At 34.8% G+C, this 18,527-nt stretch overlaps 1 protein-coding gene across 1 annotated transcript; it reads left to right on the top strand.

Moving 5' to 3' along the window:
* Positions 1-2,318: 2,318 nt before the first annotated feature.
* On the top strand, positions 2,319-5,708 carry LOC114165919 (phosducin-like protein 3). The gene is made up of 4 exons (XM_028050545.1): positions 2,319-2,632; positions 3,127-3,270; positions 3,362-3,567; positions 5,322-5,708. The coding sequence occupies exons 1-4, from the start codon at positions 2,397-2,399 to the stop codon at positions 5,468-5,470; spliced, it is 735 nt and encodes a 244-aa protein (XP_027906346.1). The 5' UTR covers positions 2,319-2,396; the 3' UTR covers positions 5,471-5,708.
* The last annotated feature ends 12,819 nt before the right edge of the window (positions 5,709-18,527 follow it).

Genomic DNA, 18,527 nt, shown 5'->3' with positions numbered 1-18,527 from the left:
AAAAAAAGGTATCAATTGATTGTCAAATAAAATTAATTGGCGAAATTTTTGTTATTTGATTTATTATTTTCATATGTGCGTCAATTATCACGTTTAATGAGATTTGTGGCATATTGTGCTCATATTTATATTAATTATGATATGATATTTATTACGAGAACAATATATGCGTATGCATGATATTATGAGAATATTTATATTTATTTAATATTATTGTCCAGTTCGGATGGAGGGGAACTACATGAGTCACCCATGGTGCTAGATAAGGATGACAAAAATATTCGATCCCACAAATATTCGCGGATAAAATTCGTTACGGGTAGTAAGCAAATACTTCAAACAGGTACCTGTGGGTAACGAATAACAAATAATGTATTACCCACTTATAAACGGGTTGAGTATGGGTATCATATTACTCGTACCCGTGGATATTCATTACTTGTGAAAAATTAAAACTAAAATTTAATTTATATTTTATTAGGTTAAATTTAATTAAAATTAAAATATAATTTATATTTAATTTAATTTACATTATATTTTATATTTTTTTGTAATTTTATTTAGATTTTATTTTGAAAATCAATAATATTTCTTTTAAATATCCGCAGATTTTAAAAGACCCGCAGATATTTTATAAATGGGTATTCGGCGGATAATAGGATAAATAACAAGTTATTTTTTTTTGTTGCGGATCAAGTATTGGGTAGGCATTATCCATGCCTGACCCGACTCATTGTTATCTTTAGTGTTAGAAGGAGGGCCTTGAAGGTTATAAATTGCATTCATAATGCGCACAACAAAAAATTATTGGATCTATTTTGGCTAAAACATGTATACTAGATAAGTAGACAAAAATTAAGGAAAAATACCTTAATCGAGTTTCGAGAATTTTTCCCATCAAATGCAGGAAGGCCCTACACGTATATCCACACTAAGACATACTTTTGTTGTGTCAATCCTTGACTAGTGAAAAAAATTGTAACCTCAGTAATTTGATAAAAGCAACTCTTTCAAATAAAGAGAGATTGATTTTGAAACTGCTCATCTTTCAGTTCTAGAAAAAAAGTTTTATGAAAACAAGTCTCAAAATGTGTTTTATAAAGAATTTGTTCATCAAAGTTGAAGTTGCATATAAATATAAAGTTAAAATATATTTTTCGTCTCACGTCAAATTTTGTTAAATCAGTTCTAGTTTTGTTAAATTTTGTTTTATGCTCAAATTTGTCCCAATTTTCGTCAATTTTGTTCAATTTGGTCTCTTTTTCTAACATCATTTAAGTTATTGATGATAATAAATAATTATTGCCACATGTCACTTTGTGGTTTTTCTGATTTTTGTAATTTTGTAATTTTTTTTTTATTTTTTTAAATGTTCACGTATCAACTCAACCGTGTGTCACATGTCAGAGTCAATGTTTTATATTTAATTTAGTCCCTATATTTGTTATTTTTGTTCAATTTAGTCTCAATTTTGTTTAAAATTTGAGCAATTTTGTCTCTCTCGAAATTTGGACCAAATTTATTTTTTATATAAAATTATAATAATATGAATTTTAATATATTTAATAAAAAATGCGAATTTTAATATAAAAATTAAATTTAGTCTCAACTTAGAGAAAGGTAAAATTAATTCATGTTAAAAAAAATCGGCACTAAATTGAACAAAATTAACGGCCATAGGAACCAAATTGAATATAAAACATTAATTCTGACATATGGTATACGGCTGGGTTGACATGTGGACATTTAAAAAAAAAAATCATGAAGTGACACGTCGTGATGACTGTTAGTGATTTAAACAGTGTTAGCAAAAGAGACAAAATTGAACAAAATTAACGAAAATTAAGACGTATTTGAACACAAAAATAAAATTATGACTGATTTGACAAAGTTGGACGAAAATTTGATAAAAAAAATGTATTTTAACCTAAAAATAAATAATCATAAAAATATTATTATTTTAATAAATTTTTGTAATGTTATAATTATATAACAGAGATAATTCTAATTTTATATTATATTATATATATATATATAAACATTTGTAAAACATTTTAATTTTTATCAATTATTCCAATTAAAATAAAAATACTTTTAATTTTAAACACTACATATTTCAAAGACTAAAAGAAAGAAAGATATATGTAAAAAACAAAATACAAGGATAACAAATTATTTACACCATAAAAACAATTACCAAATCCAATTCTGATATGGTCATAGATTATCGTTTAAATAAACAACCTCCCAATAAAAATTAAATTCACCCTAATAATCTAGAAATTAATTCTGAAAGGTTTAAATAAACATTTCACAGGGCATGATTTAAAAGAAAGACATCGAGGCACCCAAATGGTTCTGTAATCAAAGTCCAGATTGAAAGAGAAGATAGAAGAATGGGCGATTACCATTTCGTGTACAAGGACGTAGAAGGAGCCTCTACTCAATGGGACGATATCCAGAGAAAGCTCGGAAATTTGCCCGAAAAGCCACCCGCTTTCAAGCCCCCACCGTTCACCCCTTCCTCTGATGATCAACCCAAAGACAAAACCTGGATCGATTCCAAAACCTCCGAAGAACTCGAAGACCTCGAAGACGACCTCGACGATGATCGATTCCTCCAAGAATATAGGTTCTACTTCACCTTTTTGTTTTTTTCAAGGTTTTTCTTTCGTGGGTGGGTTTTCTTTTTCTCCAAGGTGGTCGAGATTGAAGAAAATTTGAAGCTTTTCATGAATTTGTTGATGGGGTTCTTTGCTTTGGTTACTAGAAAACAACTGTATGAGACTTGTATTTGTTTGGTTATTCTATTTTTTGATGAGTACAACTTGGTTGGGAAATGTTGTGGATTTGATATTTTATAGCAAATTAATGCTTAGGAGTCTGTTTATTTACCCTTTTGTTGCATCTTTTCTGTTATCGAATGCTAAATGTTGTTTTCTGGATTTAACATTTTGTAGAGAATTAAAGCTTAAGAGCCTATTTTCGCTCTTGTTAATGGCTTTTTTTGTGCTGAACTTACTTGAAAAGTAGGAATAAATCAGATTATGAGAAAGCAAAATTTGGTTTGCTTGCGTGTATGTGTTTTTTCTACTTGTTCTTAATTGAATCATTTTGCTGTGATAGGAAGAAGAGGTTGGCTGAGATGCAAGAGGCAGCTAAAGTACTGAGGTTTGGATCTGTGATTCCTATTTCAGGATCTGATTTTGTTCGAGAGGTGTCACAGGCTCCATCTGATGTTTGGGTGGTTGTCATCCTTTACAAGGATGGGTATGATTTGATTTTGGATTTCTTTGATTCTATAATCTATAGCTTTTCAGGGTCCTGTTTTTTATGGTGATTGTTTATGTGTTTTTGACAGGATTCCTGAATGTGGCTTGTTGATGCAAAGCATTGAAGAATTGGCGATAAAATATCCTGCAACAAAATTTGTTAAGATAATATCCACAGATTGTATCCCAAACTATCCAGATCGAAATGTTCCAACTTTATTGGTTTACAACAATGGGGCAGTTAAAGGAAATTATGTGGGTCTGCATAGTTTCGGGCGAAGATGTACTCCTGAAGGTATTTATGTCTAAGAATGCCAGCCTCGTTATTTTTTGTTCTTTCATTTTGATGGAATTAAAGGCCAAGCTTTCAGAGGAGTTTCTAACAATAAGTGATGCATTTTTTATGACATACTAGAACTAGTTTAAAGGTTTTTGCTTCCAGTGTGAATGCAATCCTCATCAATTTTGTTAAATAACTGTTATAGTGTTGCCATAAGACTATGATGAGGTGTTTTTCAACCCCTATGCCACATGCAATTTGTGAAGAGAGGCCAACTATGGCAGCACCATGGACCACAATGGTCTTTTTGTATGGTGAAACGTTGGCCTTCATCTGCCATTGATAACCTTGATCCTGATAGCTATCTGCTTAATTAGTCAGATTTTGTTTTGGTCTACATCATTTTGACAACATTATTACATTTAGGTAGCGTTTGGTTAGCTGTTATGTGGCTTTCCTTCTCCTTAAAAGGAGGAGCTGACACTCTTTTCATAAAAATTCTTCAAAATTGAAGCAGCTTATTGCTTTAAAGGAGCTTAAGATCTGCTTATGCGGAGTTTCTTTGGCAAGACTCCAATTCGAATCCAACCTTGATCTCTTTTTTTGGTTTTCTTTTCCTGAAACAATTTGGAAAACCTAAACTTCTTGACCATTTGACTCTCGCCGCACAGCAAATTTTCTCCTAGTTATCGCAGTTCTCTTGCATTACACTGTTATTGTTGTAGACTTGGTTTCAGACTCTGTTCTCTGTTCTATGTCATTGTTGTGCTCTTTAAGGACAGTGTAGTAGCCAATGAGTTTAATTCTGTTGTGATTTTCTTTATTGCATTGTTAGTTAGTTGGCACAATGCGCTTCTATAAATAAGCAAGCTCTAAAGAGAGCTGAGGCATTCTGATTTTCAATCAAACACTTCTTGTAAACTTTCCTCAAATCAATACAATTCTTCAGATTCTATTCATTCATTGGAATCCCTAAAGTCCTGTAGTTCTTCGAATAGTTCCTATCCCTGGTTGTGTCTTCATCAAATGGTATTTCTCTTCCATGTTTTGAATTGTGCCTCTTTGTTTTCTCTATCAGTCTTTAACTTGACTTTTGATACTCATACCAATATCATTAGCACTCCATTTTCTCATACTCCACACCTCATTCTTTGTAGACAAATTTTGTGTCAATCCACTTGGTTGACTAAGTAGGTTATTTTTGTTTTTACCGAATAACTTTCTCCTTAAATGAAATATTAGGTTTGTAAGAGTCACACACTAAATGAAAGGGATTCTAGTATGCATTTCCGACTAAAACAGCTAGCTTTTGTGGTATTGTTCCTCTAAGGTTCTTTAATAAAAAATGTATAAAGCAAAGTAGAAAACAAACAACTATATGTTTATTTTTTTCAAGTATTTATTTTTCCTTTTAATTTAAAGGAGCTATTAAATTTAAAAAGAAGAAAGAGATAGACCACCAAACATCATTGTTGTATTTTGTTTGTTTTTGACTCATCTATATATAGTCTCCTTGCCACATGACATGTAAATTAGTATACATGCTACCATGTACTTACTACCCTACTAATTTGTAAGATTAGCGGTGAAGACAATGGTTTTGTTACCTTACTTAGTGCCCCATGATTAGATTTGTTGTTTTTACCTTATTTAGTGCCCCTTGAATAGATGAGGTCATCCCTGGTGGCAATTCTTCTCTAACCTTTCTTACATTACTTCAAAGTTGGGTAGTGTTAACACATTGAACTCTTTGCATGGTGGAATGTCAGGTGTTGCATTAGTGTTGTGCCAATCGAATCCTGTTCTGAATGATGGTCATAGTAAAAATGAAGCAGTAATCGAAGGAGTCCGCAAACAGTTTATAGAGAAAGTCGTTGCTGATCATGAAGAAGAGGGTGATGATTACTCAAGTGATTAACATTTTTTTTTTTGTCTTTGTTGTGTTGTTTTCTTTGGAGGTGGGCTGTGTTTCCAACTTTCTTTTGGTCTCACTTTTAAAATTTTGCCTGAAAAACACTAGTGGTAATGTTTAACTATCTGTGTGTTGTATAGTCTATTTTTATTTTAGTAATGAGATGATTTTGTGAGGTACTACGTGTATTTACTTTTTGTAAACGTATGAATGATTGAATGAATGAAAGACCTGTACAAGTAAACATAAGAACCTCGATATTAGTTTGGCTTTGAAAACAATGATATATAAAACAAAATAATGTGCAAGAATAAGAAATATAGTATTAAATATATTTTTGGTCATTTAAGTTTAATTGAAAATTATAATTAATTCTTTTTTTAAATTTTGACACAATTTAGTCTTTTAATTTTGGAAATACGTTAATTTAGTCATTTTAATTAAATTGATAGCTTAATTGATATTTCAAACGCTTTTTATAATAATATTTGAGTTGTTTACATTGTTTGATATATTTTTGTTTCAATGTTAGTTAGAAAATGTGTTTGAAACATCAAATAAATTTAACAAAATTTGGTTCAAATGATTAAATTTATGCATTTTTACATAGGAAAACTAAATTAGTCTAAACTTTTGAAGGGAGACTAATTAATTTCAATTTTCATTGAAACTTGATAATTAGAAACATATTTAACCTTTTGGGTTAAATATACTTTTTATGTCTAAATTATTTAAAAAAATGTTTTTTTTTGCTAAACTAAACTATATATCTATTTTATTCTTGAGAGTTATGCAAATATCTTTTCTAATAAATAATAAATTTTTATTTTGGTTTATAATATAAGTTTTCATGTTTATTAATGAGGATATTTTACATTATTTTCATAAATTGTAGAAAGAAGAAGATAAATAATTAAGATGAAAAATGATTTTAATATACGGTTTGTAATTAAAAAATATATTTAATCTATATTTTTAGATTATTTGGTTGTGAAATACATAGGAGTTGTATTAAGAGATGATAATTGATTAGTTCGAAGTCAAAAAATTCATTGGATATCCGTTTAAAAAATATTCACAAATATTCGTAGATATCTATGAATATCTAAAAAAAATAGTATACAAATTTTTAAAATAAAATTTAAATAAAATAATATATATAAATTAAATTTTAATTTTAATTAAATTTAATATTATAAAATATAAATTTAATTTAATTTTAATTAAATTTAATTTAACTTAAAAAATTAAAAATTAGATTTCAATTTTACTTTTTTACAAAAAATAAATATTTATAAATACAAATAATATAATAATCAGATTCGTTTATTAACGAATATTATATAACACCTTAATGTGTCACAAATATTAATTATCTGCTGCGGACTAAGATATTTTCATTAAATGCTTTTGTTGATAAAACAATATTGACTATAAATCTATTTTTTGTTGATGTTGGGTTAGTGTTGGACATTGAATTGTTTTTTCATTACTTTTTCAAAATTTAAAACAATAATTTGGAAGACGATGTTGGTACATGAAATATTAAGTATTACTTCATTAAATATATTTATTTATCTTAAAAAGAATATTAGAAATTAAAAAAGAGATTAAATATTTTAGAGAAATGGAAATGAACAAAAAATATTTTATTAACTAAAATTTAAATTCATTCATGTTTTTTTAAGAACTATAAAAGATTGATTTCAAATTTATTCACGGATTAAAATATAAGTGTATGGAACCAAAATAATAAGCTGTGAATTTATAGGAGCTGAAAATTTATTTAAGTTTACATATAAAATTATAAAAGGTGAAAAAAATCTTTATATAATTAATTTATCGTGAAGTATATTAATGAGAATGGTTTCTCTTATTTGTTCATTAGCCATTAATTAACTTATGAGAAGTGTTTCGGGGTAGGGACCAAGAACCTACTAAAGAACCTCTTCAAGCTTACTCCACTTCCCACGGCCACAATAACCTCCAAGAAAATCCACTCCTTAGCTCGATCGGTTGGGATGACGATCGGGGTACCTGTCTAAAGGGCTCCGATGCTTAAGTCAGTAAAGAACCGATCGGTGTATCAGTGTAACTGCTATAATAAATGCGAATTTAAGATCCCCACCAACCTACCTTTGCGCCCTATTTATAGTTTTCGGTGTGGGCCTATGATTAGGGTTCCTTAATCCCGGCCCAATGATCCTTTAATTAAGATTATTGACTCGTTTAACGTTAATTAACCCGATTGACTGGTTGTTTGACCGTACGACCGATCACCGCTTGACTGGGTTAGTTATACCCCGTTTTTAACAAGTGAACGATTCGTGTATGGCTGATCGATTGACGGACGCATGTAAAGGGCTACGCGAATCTAAAGAGATTGATCGACCGATCGACCCGATGGTTGATCAACTGATTGTTCTTTATTAGGTTTTGGTGCTGTTCGTGCGTGGCCGATCGACCGATTGCTTCTGGCGATACAGTGACTTATGTGTATAACCGTTTGACTGATGGTCCTACAATTTGCTCAACAGGTCGTTCGACCGATGGTCTCTCAACGATGCTATGTGGTTTGTTTGTAGAACCGATTGACCGATGGTCCTACACAATTTATTTACTCGGCCGTTCGACCGATGGTGTTTTATATACGAGTTTTTCCAACCTTGTCCGATGGGCCTGAGGATTGGCTTTGGCCGATTGACCGATGGGACATACAGTACAAGTAGTGATACTAAACACACTACCACTTAAACCGTTAAAAGAACAATTTTTTATTTTTTTTAAGATCTAGAATGCTAAGTAAGTCCATATTAAAGTCAAGCACATTGATTCTTTTATGTTTTTTATTCTCTTTCTCACTTTTTCCGATGCTTTTCCTAAGGTGTGACTCTCCACAATCATCTATTCTATTTAAATACATACATAGAGATGTCAATAGAACGGGTAGGATATAAGTAGTAGCTCTCTCGTACCTTATTCGCTAGATAAATATCTGTTCCGTACCCGTACCCATATTCGTCGGGTATCCATTATGCGGATACCTGCCTGTTTTTTTCATATCCACGGGTATTCATGGGTACCTGCGGGTATGTGCAAAATTATTTAAAAAATAAATATTTAATCATAAATTCATATAAAATAAAATAAAATACATCACTGCCATAATTTTAAATAAAGTTCAAATAAACTCAAGTTGATACAATTGTAAAAGTAAATATAAAATAACGTTCAACACAATGGAAATTCTTTAATTAGTGTTTTGATCAACAAACTCACTTTCTCCCATTGATTCCTACAAAATAAACAAATAATAAACCTCAATTGTCGTGTCGCTGGGTCCTCATATAAATAGGTATGTGTGGCTGTTGTTATTTTCACGTTTTCCTCTCTCTTTCTACCCGAGCCTCCGATCGGTTTCTTATATTTGCAGGTAAAAAAAAAATGTCTTCCAGTGCATCGAGTTCAGATGGTTTGTCGGGTGGGGTCGATCTCCGCTTTATTCAGCTCTTCTGATGCGGGGACTTCATTCGGGGGAGTATCAAGTTCAACGGATTCTCCCATCCTTCTCAGCGGCAGCCCAGAAGCCGAGCAGCCGGTCGCCGAGGCGGCGGAGCAGGTCGTTGCTTCGGAAGAGAGTGGGGACGTCATAAGTATCGACGTTCGCGATGAGGGGGAGTAGGCTAACCTGCCTGAGATACAGGGATACGATTGGGCCCCTTATGACCCGCGTACGCATACAACAAGGTTCCGATGGGGCAATGACTTGGGGGATCTGGTCGAGCGAACCAAGATTTTTGGCGATGAGGTGGAAGATGGATTTCTTCGGGTCAAGGTGTGCGCTAGCAATGAGAGGGTCTGCCACGGAAAGGGGGCGGCGAAGCTAGAGTTCTTCTACGTGTACGCTTGTCTCTTCCACGATTTGGGTTTGACTGTGTCGTTCGCCGACTGGCAAATGACGTTCTTCGTCAGATCCAATGTGCGCCGACCCAGATACATCCGAACGCCTGGGCGTCGATGCAGGCGTTCGATGTTCTATGCCTAGCGGCCGGTCTGACAGCGACCATGCCCCTGTTTCTACACTTCTACAAGACTCGACCGACGACGTCGAAAGGCTGGGTCTCTTTTCTTGGGGCGAATAAGAGTTTGTTCACCCTTTACCTCGCCTCCTACAAAGGTTTCAAGACCGGCTTTTTTAAGGTCGCGATTCCCGATCGAGGAAGGAAGTTCATTTTCGATGAGGAAGGTCGGCCGAAGTTCCCCTTATACTGGATGGCTTTTCCCCCACCTACCGATCCATGGGCTGAAGACCGCTTGTCTCCCTCCGAGCGGGCCGACCTGGCCGTCCTCAAGACCTTGCCCGACAAGATCCCCCCGCGACCTCTGATCCAATGCCTCTGCTCCCCGGATTTGCCGAGGGCGGTTTATGGTTAGTTGTTCTGATCTTCTCGATCGTCCTGGTGGTTGTAATTAACTTATATGTTTTGTTTCCTGCTTCGTAGATATCATGGCCCGGACGACCGTTTCGAACGCTGAGTTCTTGGCTCGCGCTAAGACTTGACGAAGGGAAGAGGATGCTGCTGAGGAGTTTGTGCCCCTACAGAGCGTCCCCGCAGCCCCTTCTACCGTTCCTACTCCTACCAACACCGCTCCGACCGGTGCCTCGGGTGTCGTTACAAGACCCCGTTTTGTCGTGAAGCCTCCCAGCTCCGGTGCTGCTGGTGCTGCGGCAGACAAAGGGAAAAAGTCCAGCCGGGATGACTCCCCCACCGGCCGGTCGTCCAAGAAAAGCAAGAAGGGCGAGGCTTCCGGGTCGCTGGCTAATGCTTTCCTCGACAGCGACGTTCGACTCGACGAGGAGGTCTCCTTCCAATTGGGACCTCGCGTGAAGGACATGCTCAAGGACGTGTCTGAAGAGGAGGCCCTTCGTATGGCCGGGGAGTTGACCTTCAAGCTTGCTGCGATTTACACTAAGTTTCCACGCCCCGATTGCAGCAGGATGAAGAGCTTGGAGCAGGAGCTTGTAGCCGCAAAGACAGAGCTCCGAGAGGGGAAGGCCTCCGCGTCGGACTTGAAGACCCAGTTCGACCGGCTGAATGGCCTAAAGGCTGAACACGCCAAGTGCGCCGGTCTGCTTAAAGTTGTCGATGATCGGGCAAGGGAGGAGCAGACGAAGGCCACAGAGGCAACCGAGGAACTTCGCAAGCTTCAACGGCGCTTCGACAATTTGACGCTGGAGCATCTGGCCGTTTCCGGATCAGTCGCAGATTGGCAAAAGAAGGCCAAGGAATATCAGGCCGAGCTGTGGGTGGCCGATGAGCAAGTTTTCGCTTAGTATGAGACGGGCTTCCAGAATGCTGTCGATCATGCCGTCTTCTACTATCAGTGCTCCCCCGACCGGTTTGATGTACACTTAGGGGTGGTCGATGGGAAACTGGAGAGGGTCTTCGACCGGCTAGACGAGGTGAATGATCCTCCTGCTGACAATTAATTTTTAATGTTTGTATATTTTGACATAACCGATCGCATTCGATCGGCTGCTTGGTCGATCGCGTTCGATCGGTTATTAGGCCATTTTTTGATGAACACTTATATGTAAATGTTAAGCGCCTTTTTCTCCTTATCTCGTTGGTTTGCTTTTCTTTCGTTGTTGGTATTGGCGATCGTCCATTTTCCTTTATTGCTTCTCGCGGGCGATCGACCATTTTCTTCTATTGCTTCTCGCGGGCGATCGGCCATTTTCTTTTATTGCTTCTCGCGGGCGATCGGCCATTTTCTTTTATTGCTTCTCGCGGGCGGTCGGCCATTTCACATCTAACCATGTTGTTTTCATCGGTCAGCTGCGCTTAAGGAAGACTTAGTCGGGCGATCGGCCCGCGATTTTCGACTCGTTTCTTGCGATGTTTTCGTTTATTTGACCCGAACAGTTGACCCTCGTTTGCGCGTTCAATTTTAATTGTTTAGATCGTAGGTGTAGTACCTCGATCGCCTTAGACAGCTCGTGTCACTTATATACCCGTTGGGTTAATTAGATCGCTTGGATCGGTGCCAAAAAGAAAATTAGTTTTGTTCTTAGCAAGGATTGAACCCACAACCAACCAATTAACAATTTAAATACATAACCGCTCAACCAACACATATTTCATGATGACTCCCACAATTTTAAGGAGTTATCATCATCCAAACGAGTTCAATATATAAGCACACAAAAACACATAATTTAAATAACATCCAAGTGACACACATAGGACTCGAACCCAAGTCCTCACACACAATAAAGTACTCTCAACCACTTGAGCTAGTACCTTTCCACATCTTAGCTCCTCGCATTTATTGCTTTAAATGTTCTCGCTACCCGTCCTAATTAAATAATTAATTAAATAACTATTTAATTTTCCCGGGTCTTACACCTGTGATTAGGGTTCCTTAATCTCGGCCCAATGATCCTTTAATTAAGATTATTGACTCGTTTAACGTTAATTAACCCGATTGACTGGTTGTTTGACCGTACGACCGATCACCGCTTGACTGGGTTAGTTATACCCCGTTTTTAACAAGTGAACGATTCGTGTATGGCTGATCGATCGACGGACGCATGTAAAGGGCTACGCGAATCTAAAGAGATTGATCGACCGATCGACCCGATGGTTGATCAACTGATTGTTCTTTATTAGGTTTTGGTGCTGTTCGTGCGTGGCCGATCGACCGATTGCTTCTGGCGATACAGTGACTTATGTGTATAACCGTTTGACTGATGGTCCTACAATTTGCTCAACAAGTCGTTCGACCGATGGTCTCTCAACGATGCTATGTGGTTTGTTTGTAGAACCGATTGACCGATGGTCCTATACAATTTATTTACCCGGCCGTTCGACCAATGGTGTTTTATATACGAGTTTTTCCAACCTTGTCCGATGGGCCTGAGGATTGGCTTTGGCCGATTGACCGATGGGACATACAGTACAAGTAGTGATACTAAACACACTACCACTTAAACCGTTAAAAGAACAATTTTTTATGTTTTTTTAAGATCTAGAATGCTAAGTAAGTCCATATTAAAGTCAAGCACATTGATTCTTTTATGTTTTTTATTCTCTTTCTCACTTTTTCCGATGCTTTTCCTAAGGTGTGACTCTCCACAATCATCTATTCTGTTTAAATACATACATAGAGATGTCAATAGAACGGGTAGGATATAAGTAGTAGCTCTCTCGTACCTTATTCGCTAGATAAATATCTGTTCCGTACCCGTATCCATATTCTTCGGGTATCCATTATGCGGGTACCTGCCTATTTTTTCATATCCGCGGGTATTCATGGGTACCTGCGGGTATGTGCAAAATTATTTAAAAAATAAATATTTAATCATAAATTCATATAAAATAAAATAAAATACATCACTGCCATAATTTTAAATAAAGTTCAAATAAACTCAAGTTGATACAATTGTAAAAGTAAATATAAAATAACGTTCAACACAATGGAAATTCTTTAATTAGTGTTTTGATCAACAAACTCACATTCTCCCATTGATTCCTACAAAATAAACAAATAATAAACCTCAATTGTCATGTCCCAAGTATTCTTATTTTGATTCCATCATTTGACAACAAGCATATTATAAACGTCATTGTCTATATAAAGTTTGATGTATATGCCCAATTTCAAAGAAAGGAAAGAGAAGAATGTTAAGGGGTGTAAGTTTAGCGGGTACGGATATCCATGGGTACGGATACTATGATACCCATACTCGTCCCGTTAATATGCGGGTATCAAAAATACCCGTATCCGCGAGTAGCAAATATCCATTTTTAATATCTATTTTTTACCCGTTGCGGATTTTATTTGCGGATACCAATTTTTTTGACATCCCTACATACACCTTTATCCCTTAAATCTAGGAGTTCATGAGACATTTTTTGTAAAAAGATTAGTAAAAGTATTTTGAATAGATACCGTCCTATATTTAAAAGATCTATTTAATTTATACACCTGTTCAATATTTTCGTAATTAAATAATTATTTATTAAATTTTATTTTACAATAAATCTTTTAAATTAAATAATTAATAAACTTTTTTATCTTTTATTTTTTTTTAAATAAAATAAATTTATCAAATAATTAATAAACCCTTATACTCTTATCACAATCTTTTAAATAATTAAGAAACCATTTTATCTCTTATCATAATCTTTTAAATAAAATAAATCTCTTAAAATAATTAATAAATTATTTGATCTCTCACTTTAATTTTTTAATAAAAAAAACTTTGTATATATACTTTTTAATTATTACAATTTCGTAACTTGCCTTTTTTAATAGTATTTTGTTAAATTATATATATATATATATATATATATATATATATATATATATATATATACTTTTTTTTAAATTACATTTCAATCTTTCTCAATATCATTTTTATAAAAGGTTTGTTTAACAAAATTAGATGACAACCTAATTAATAGTAATTAAACACTGATATGTTTTCATTTTCAGTACTGAATTTTTTATTAAGAAGAAGTAACTCAATATATACTTAAAAAAATTGCTATTATAAAACTAAAATAAATAATAATACAAAAAAATAAATAAATTAAAGTAATAAAAAATGTGATAATAAAAAAATTAAATAAACTGTAAATTACAAACTGGTTGGAGTAACTTATAATTTATCAATTATTTCTAAATTAAGTTATTTCAAAATACTTGCTAAATATTTGTATGTTGATGAAATTAACGTATAAATAATTGAAATAAGGTACTAACTAACTTAGGGAGTCTTATTAAGGACCTTCTAAGAATAAACTATCTATCTCATAGGCTTAAACCAAATAAACAAAATATAATCAAAGGTTTAGACTAAACAATTTGAAATCTTTATTGATTATGATAATCTGTCATGACAAATTTTCAAATAAACTATTTTCAGTAACTTGTATTCTCAGTAAATGTTAAGATCACATGAAGAGAATTGAAAGAAAGCTTTGTATTATTATGAATATGTGGAAGACCATTAGAGGAAGCTTAAATAAACAAAGATATATGCATGTTTAACAACTAATAGTTAACTTAACTGTTTAACAACTGATATACTATTTAACACTAAAAGCAAACAAATTTAGAACAACTACAGGTCCACATTAAATGACAAAAAAAAAGAAGCAAAATTGAAACATGCATTTAAACGGTGACAGATATAATAGTCTAAGTCAGTGATAATAATTATAAATGATTTGGGACTCAATCGATCAACCTTTTAAAGTAAAAGTAAAAAATATTAACGGACGCAAAATTAGAGAGAACAAATATATAAGATTCGAGGGTAAAATAATTTTTTTCATATATCTAATAATAATTTTACAAAATCGAGGGATGTTTGTCCATGGTCAACTACATGTAGGTCCATCACTGTCTTTAAATACTAATTCTAAGTTGGAGGACCAACAAATTCGTCATTCAACATTTCTATATCTTTCGACATATTGGTGAATGATTATTCTTCTTCGAAGATTAAAAAATCTAACATGTCCTTCGAAAATTCAAGGTATTCACAATTGTCACTTTTGTTGTCAAATTCAGAAGTACCAATCTCATTTGGAAATGAACTGTCCAAGTTTTCAGTTATATTGAAAGAATTAACGTCCAACATTCTTGTACTTGTCTTGTCTGTATCCATGTTATTTTTTGTTGGTTCTCAAGTGAGTATTCACCAAAGTCCCACATTGAGTAATATGAAGAAGAGAGTAGTAGGAAAGTATTATAAAAGTAAATAGTTAGTTTTAGAGTTGTCACCACAACTCAATAGGTCTCTTGGGTGTATGAGGGGCTTGGGTATTTGTGTCTCATTGGAAGGTTTGCAACTTTTGCCAGAAAAATTGCAGTATGAAGGGTTTTCAATTTTGGTCCACAAAAATTGCACTATGAAGGGTTTGCAGTTTTGGTCCATAAAAAATTGTAAGAAGGTTTGCAATTTTTTCCCGAAAAATTGCATTTGGGTGATAATACTTCTTGTTGAGTGGTTGTGGATGTAGGCCTTGAAAGCTTTTATTTGTAGGTGTACTTCTGCTTGAAGAGATTATTATTTTTAGTACGTGATATCCCAACACCTTTCTTGTTTGTATCCCTCTTGTGTGTTTCATCATTATCTGTTACAATAGAAGAAAAGTCGCTATTGCCTTCATTACAAACCATTTGTTTTACATTGACAACCATATCTCTCTTGGTCGTAATCACATTGTAAGAACGGGTAATGACTTACCCATTGCATTTTTCAACAGGAGTAACATGTGTATCACTGGAAAATGAATGAATTATGGGATGCGTTCTCAAAATTGAATTAGTTGAAATTTGTGATTCCTTGAGTGTGGAGTTTGTGACCAGTGATTGAGTTGATGTGGAAAAGAATCCAAAATCTACTTTGTTATTTGGAGACAATAGTAACATGTTTGTACCTAGAAATGAGGAGAAAGCAAAATTATAGTTGCTGACATATGAAAACTTAATGGTATACATTATACAAACATAAATCAATCATACATTAGACTTGTTTCTTCTTCCCAGGTTTTCTACCACGAGGTTTCTTAGCAATTATAGACCCATCTGTTGGCGAAAGACCCCATGAAATCATTGAAATCACGACTTTGATACCAAATGTAATGTCCTAGCCGGAAATTACTTATTAAAATAACCAAGAAAATAAATAAAATATCAACCTCATATTATTAATCATCAATTTCCCAAAAACCGCGGGAAAATTTAAAACTTAAAGTCCAACGAGTCAAAACCGATAAAAATAAATCGCAGTAATATCGAAATACAACTCAAATGGTTTATAAACTTATTACAATAAAACCATAGTCCACTAACATACACTAGAGAGAAAAATCCCCAAGAGTTCCTCACTCCGTCTCTATGCCTCTATCCGCTCACCTGCATCAACATCTGCTCTCATGTAACAAGTTACATGATCATCGCCACACACACACAGATAGAGTGAGCTCATTTAAATAAACCAACAAATAAATTAATAAATACGACACAAAAGCATTTAAACACGGGTTAGTACATTTCCCCCTTTTTTTCTTACTTCTTCATTTCCAACACTTGCCTTTAGACGTCTATCATCTCTATACCTTTTAGGTGAGATCAATGATCGATCTTTGCTGTACGAGTGTCTACTCGCCCTCCGACTACAGGCCACCACTTGATAGTCCACATGTGGGAATGACTTTGCCACAACATCTTACCGTGACACCAAGTGGAGTTCCCCAAAACAAACCTAAGTTTGTAGTTGTTCCCAGACTACCAAATCTCTATCAGAATCCACTGAAGAGGGCAATCATCCGAAACCTCACTGTACGAGCCACAACCCGCACACTCCACTAGACTTCCTAAACCACCAGGCTACAACCTAGAGTGGTCACGTGTTACCCCAATACAAGATGCACTCGTAACTAAGCCCCCAGCCAAAGCATCACATCATGAACATCCCCTAAAGTGGTGTAGAAAACTTCCTCGTGCACCATCACTGGACCAAAACCGCCTGGCGTGCATCTCACGTCGCTAGGCAAAATTAGCTCTAGACCGCCTGGCGGGCATCACACACCGTCATGCGCCATGCGCCTGCAGTATCCTCACTACACCGCCACTGCCTGGCGGACACCACCCCGCCGCCAGGCGCCTTGCTTCTTTGTCACCGCCTGGCGCATCCATCACATGCCGCCAGGCGCCCTGCTCGCACTGTGACCACTGTCACTAGTTTTTTTCCCGTCCACCTGGCGGCTCTCTCACGCCGCCAGGCACTATACCAGTAGCACAATGCTACTGGTTTTTGGCACTTAAACAGATCCCAAAGAATCCCAAAACATACCACTCACCAAAGTATAGCGCAAATATGTCACACCAAGCACAATTCTACTCCATATTATCATTCACACCACTTAATCATGCAGTTAATAACTACCAATGTTGCACACACTTCTCAAAAGTAACTCAATCAATGTGGTATAATAGCTATACCCCTAATAACATAATTTTCATGCATTCAAACCTGTTCATCAAACTGAATTTACACTTTACACACCGCACTTGGTATTTTTCTCATCTATTAGCATACCATATCTTCAACAGTAATGCCACCTTCTTAATCACACTTCATATTTTAACAACATGTCAAACTTTCTAGAATATAACACATTTCATAAAACAACCAATTAACACATCTACTACATTATATCATATTTCCACTTCCACTTTTCTTAACCTTATTTAGTTCCCTATCATACCACTTGCAACAACATGCTTCATTTCAATTACATACATGATAATTCATCATTTAAATGACTAAATATGCAAATTTCGTACAAAATCACATAGCAAGCTATACCAACGAGTTGCCTGACGGCAGTTCCTGTACCGCCAGGCGGTGCATGCATATCTAGATTCTGCCCAGGTTTTCCAACACGAAAATGCACTCACATATCCCAATTCCAACATCCATTATATAGTCATAAACTTCATTGCACCCATCATACAACAAAATAACTATTTTCTCATGTACATTATTTATTTATGCCATGACTCATGTATAAATTACCAACTCCAACTGATTCATCCCCAACCCCATCATGAATTCTAAAACCCCAATTTCACACAACATTCATACCCTCAAGATATCAACATCACTTGCATATATTTACAACATAGAATTTATATTTGTGCATATAAATTATCATGGCACATCACAGAAAGAACCAAATACCAAAACAACATTGCTTTATGGTGGTGATTTCCTTCCAAATCTTCTAGAAATTTCTTATGGGGTTACCGAACATATACACATGAACCATGACTCATAAAGGTTGGTGGAGAGCTTCTTATTAATCTTGCTATAGCTTTGTGCAGGGATTGGTTCTGCATTTTTTTTCTGCACTTGTTTTTCTTTATAGCATGATTATTTCTCTTTCATAACATGTAGTGAAGATTGGATGGGACGTGGTTAAGTCTTAAATGGTTAGGCTTACAGGTTTCTTTCTCTTATGTTTTATTCATGAATAAT

This window comes from Vigna unguiculata, chromosome 10 (assembly GCF_004118075.2).
Source record: "Vigna unguiculata cultivar IT97K-499-35 chromosome 10, ASM411807v1, whole genome shotgun sequence".
NCBI classification, from domain to species: domain Eukaryota; kingdom Viridiplantae; phylum Streptophyta; class Magnoliopsida; order Fabales; family Fabaceae; genus Vigna; species Vigna unguiculata.
The sequence above is the reverse complement of the archived record's forward strand: the minus strand, read 5'-3'. Positions and strand labels throughout refer to the sequence as shown.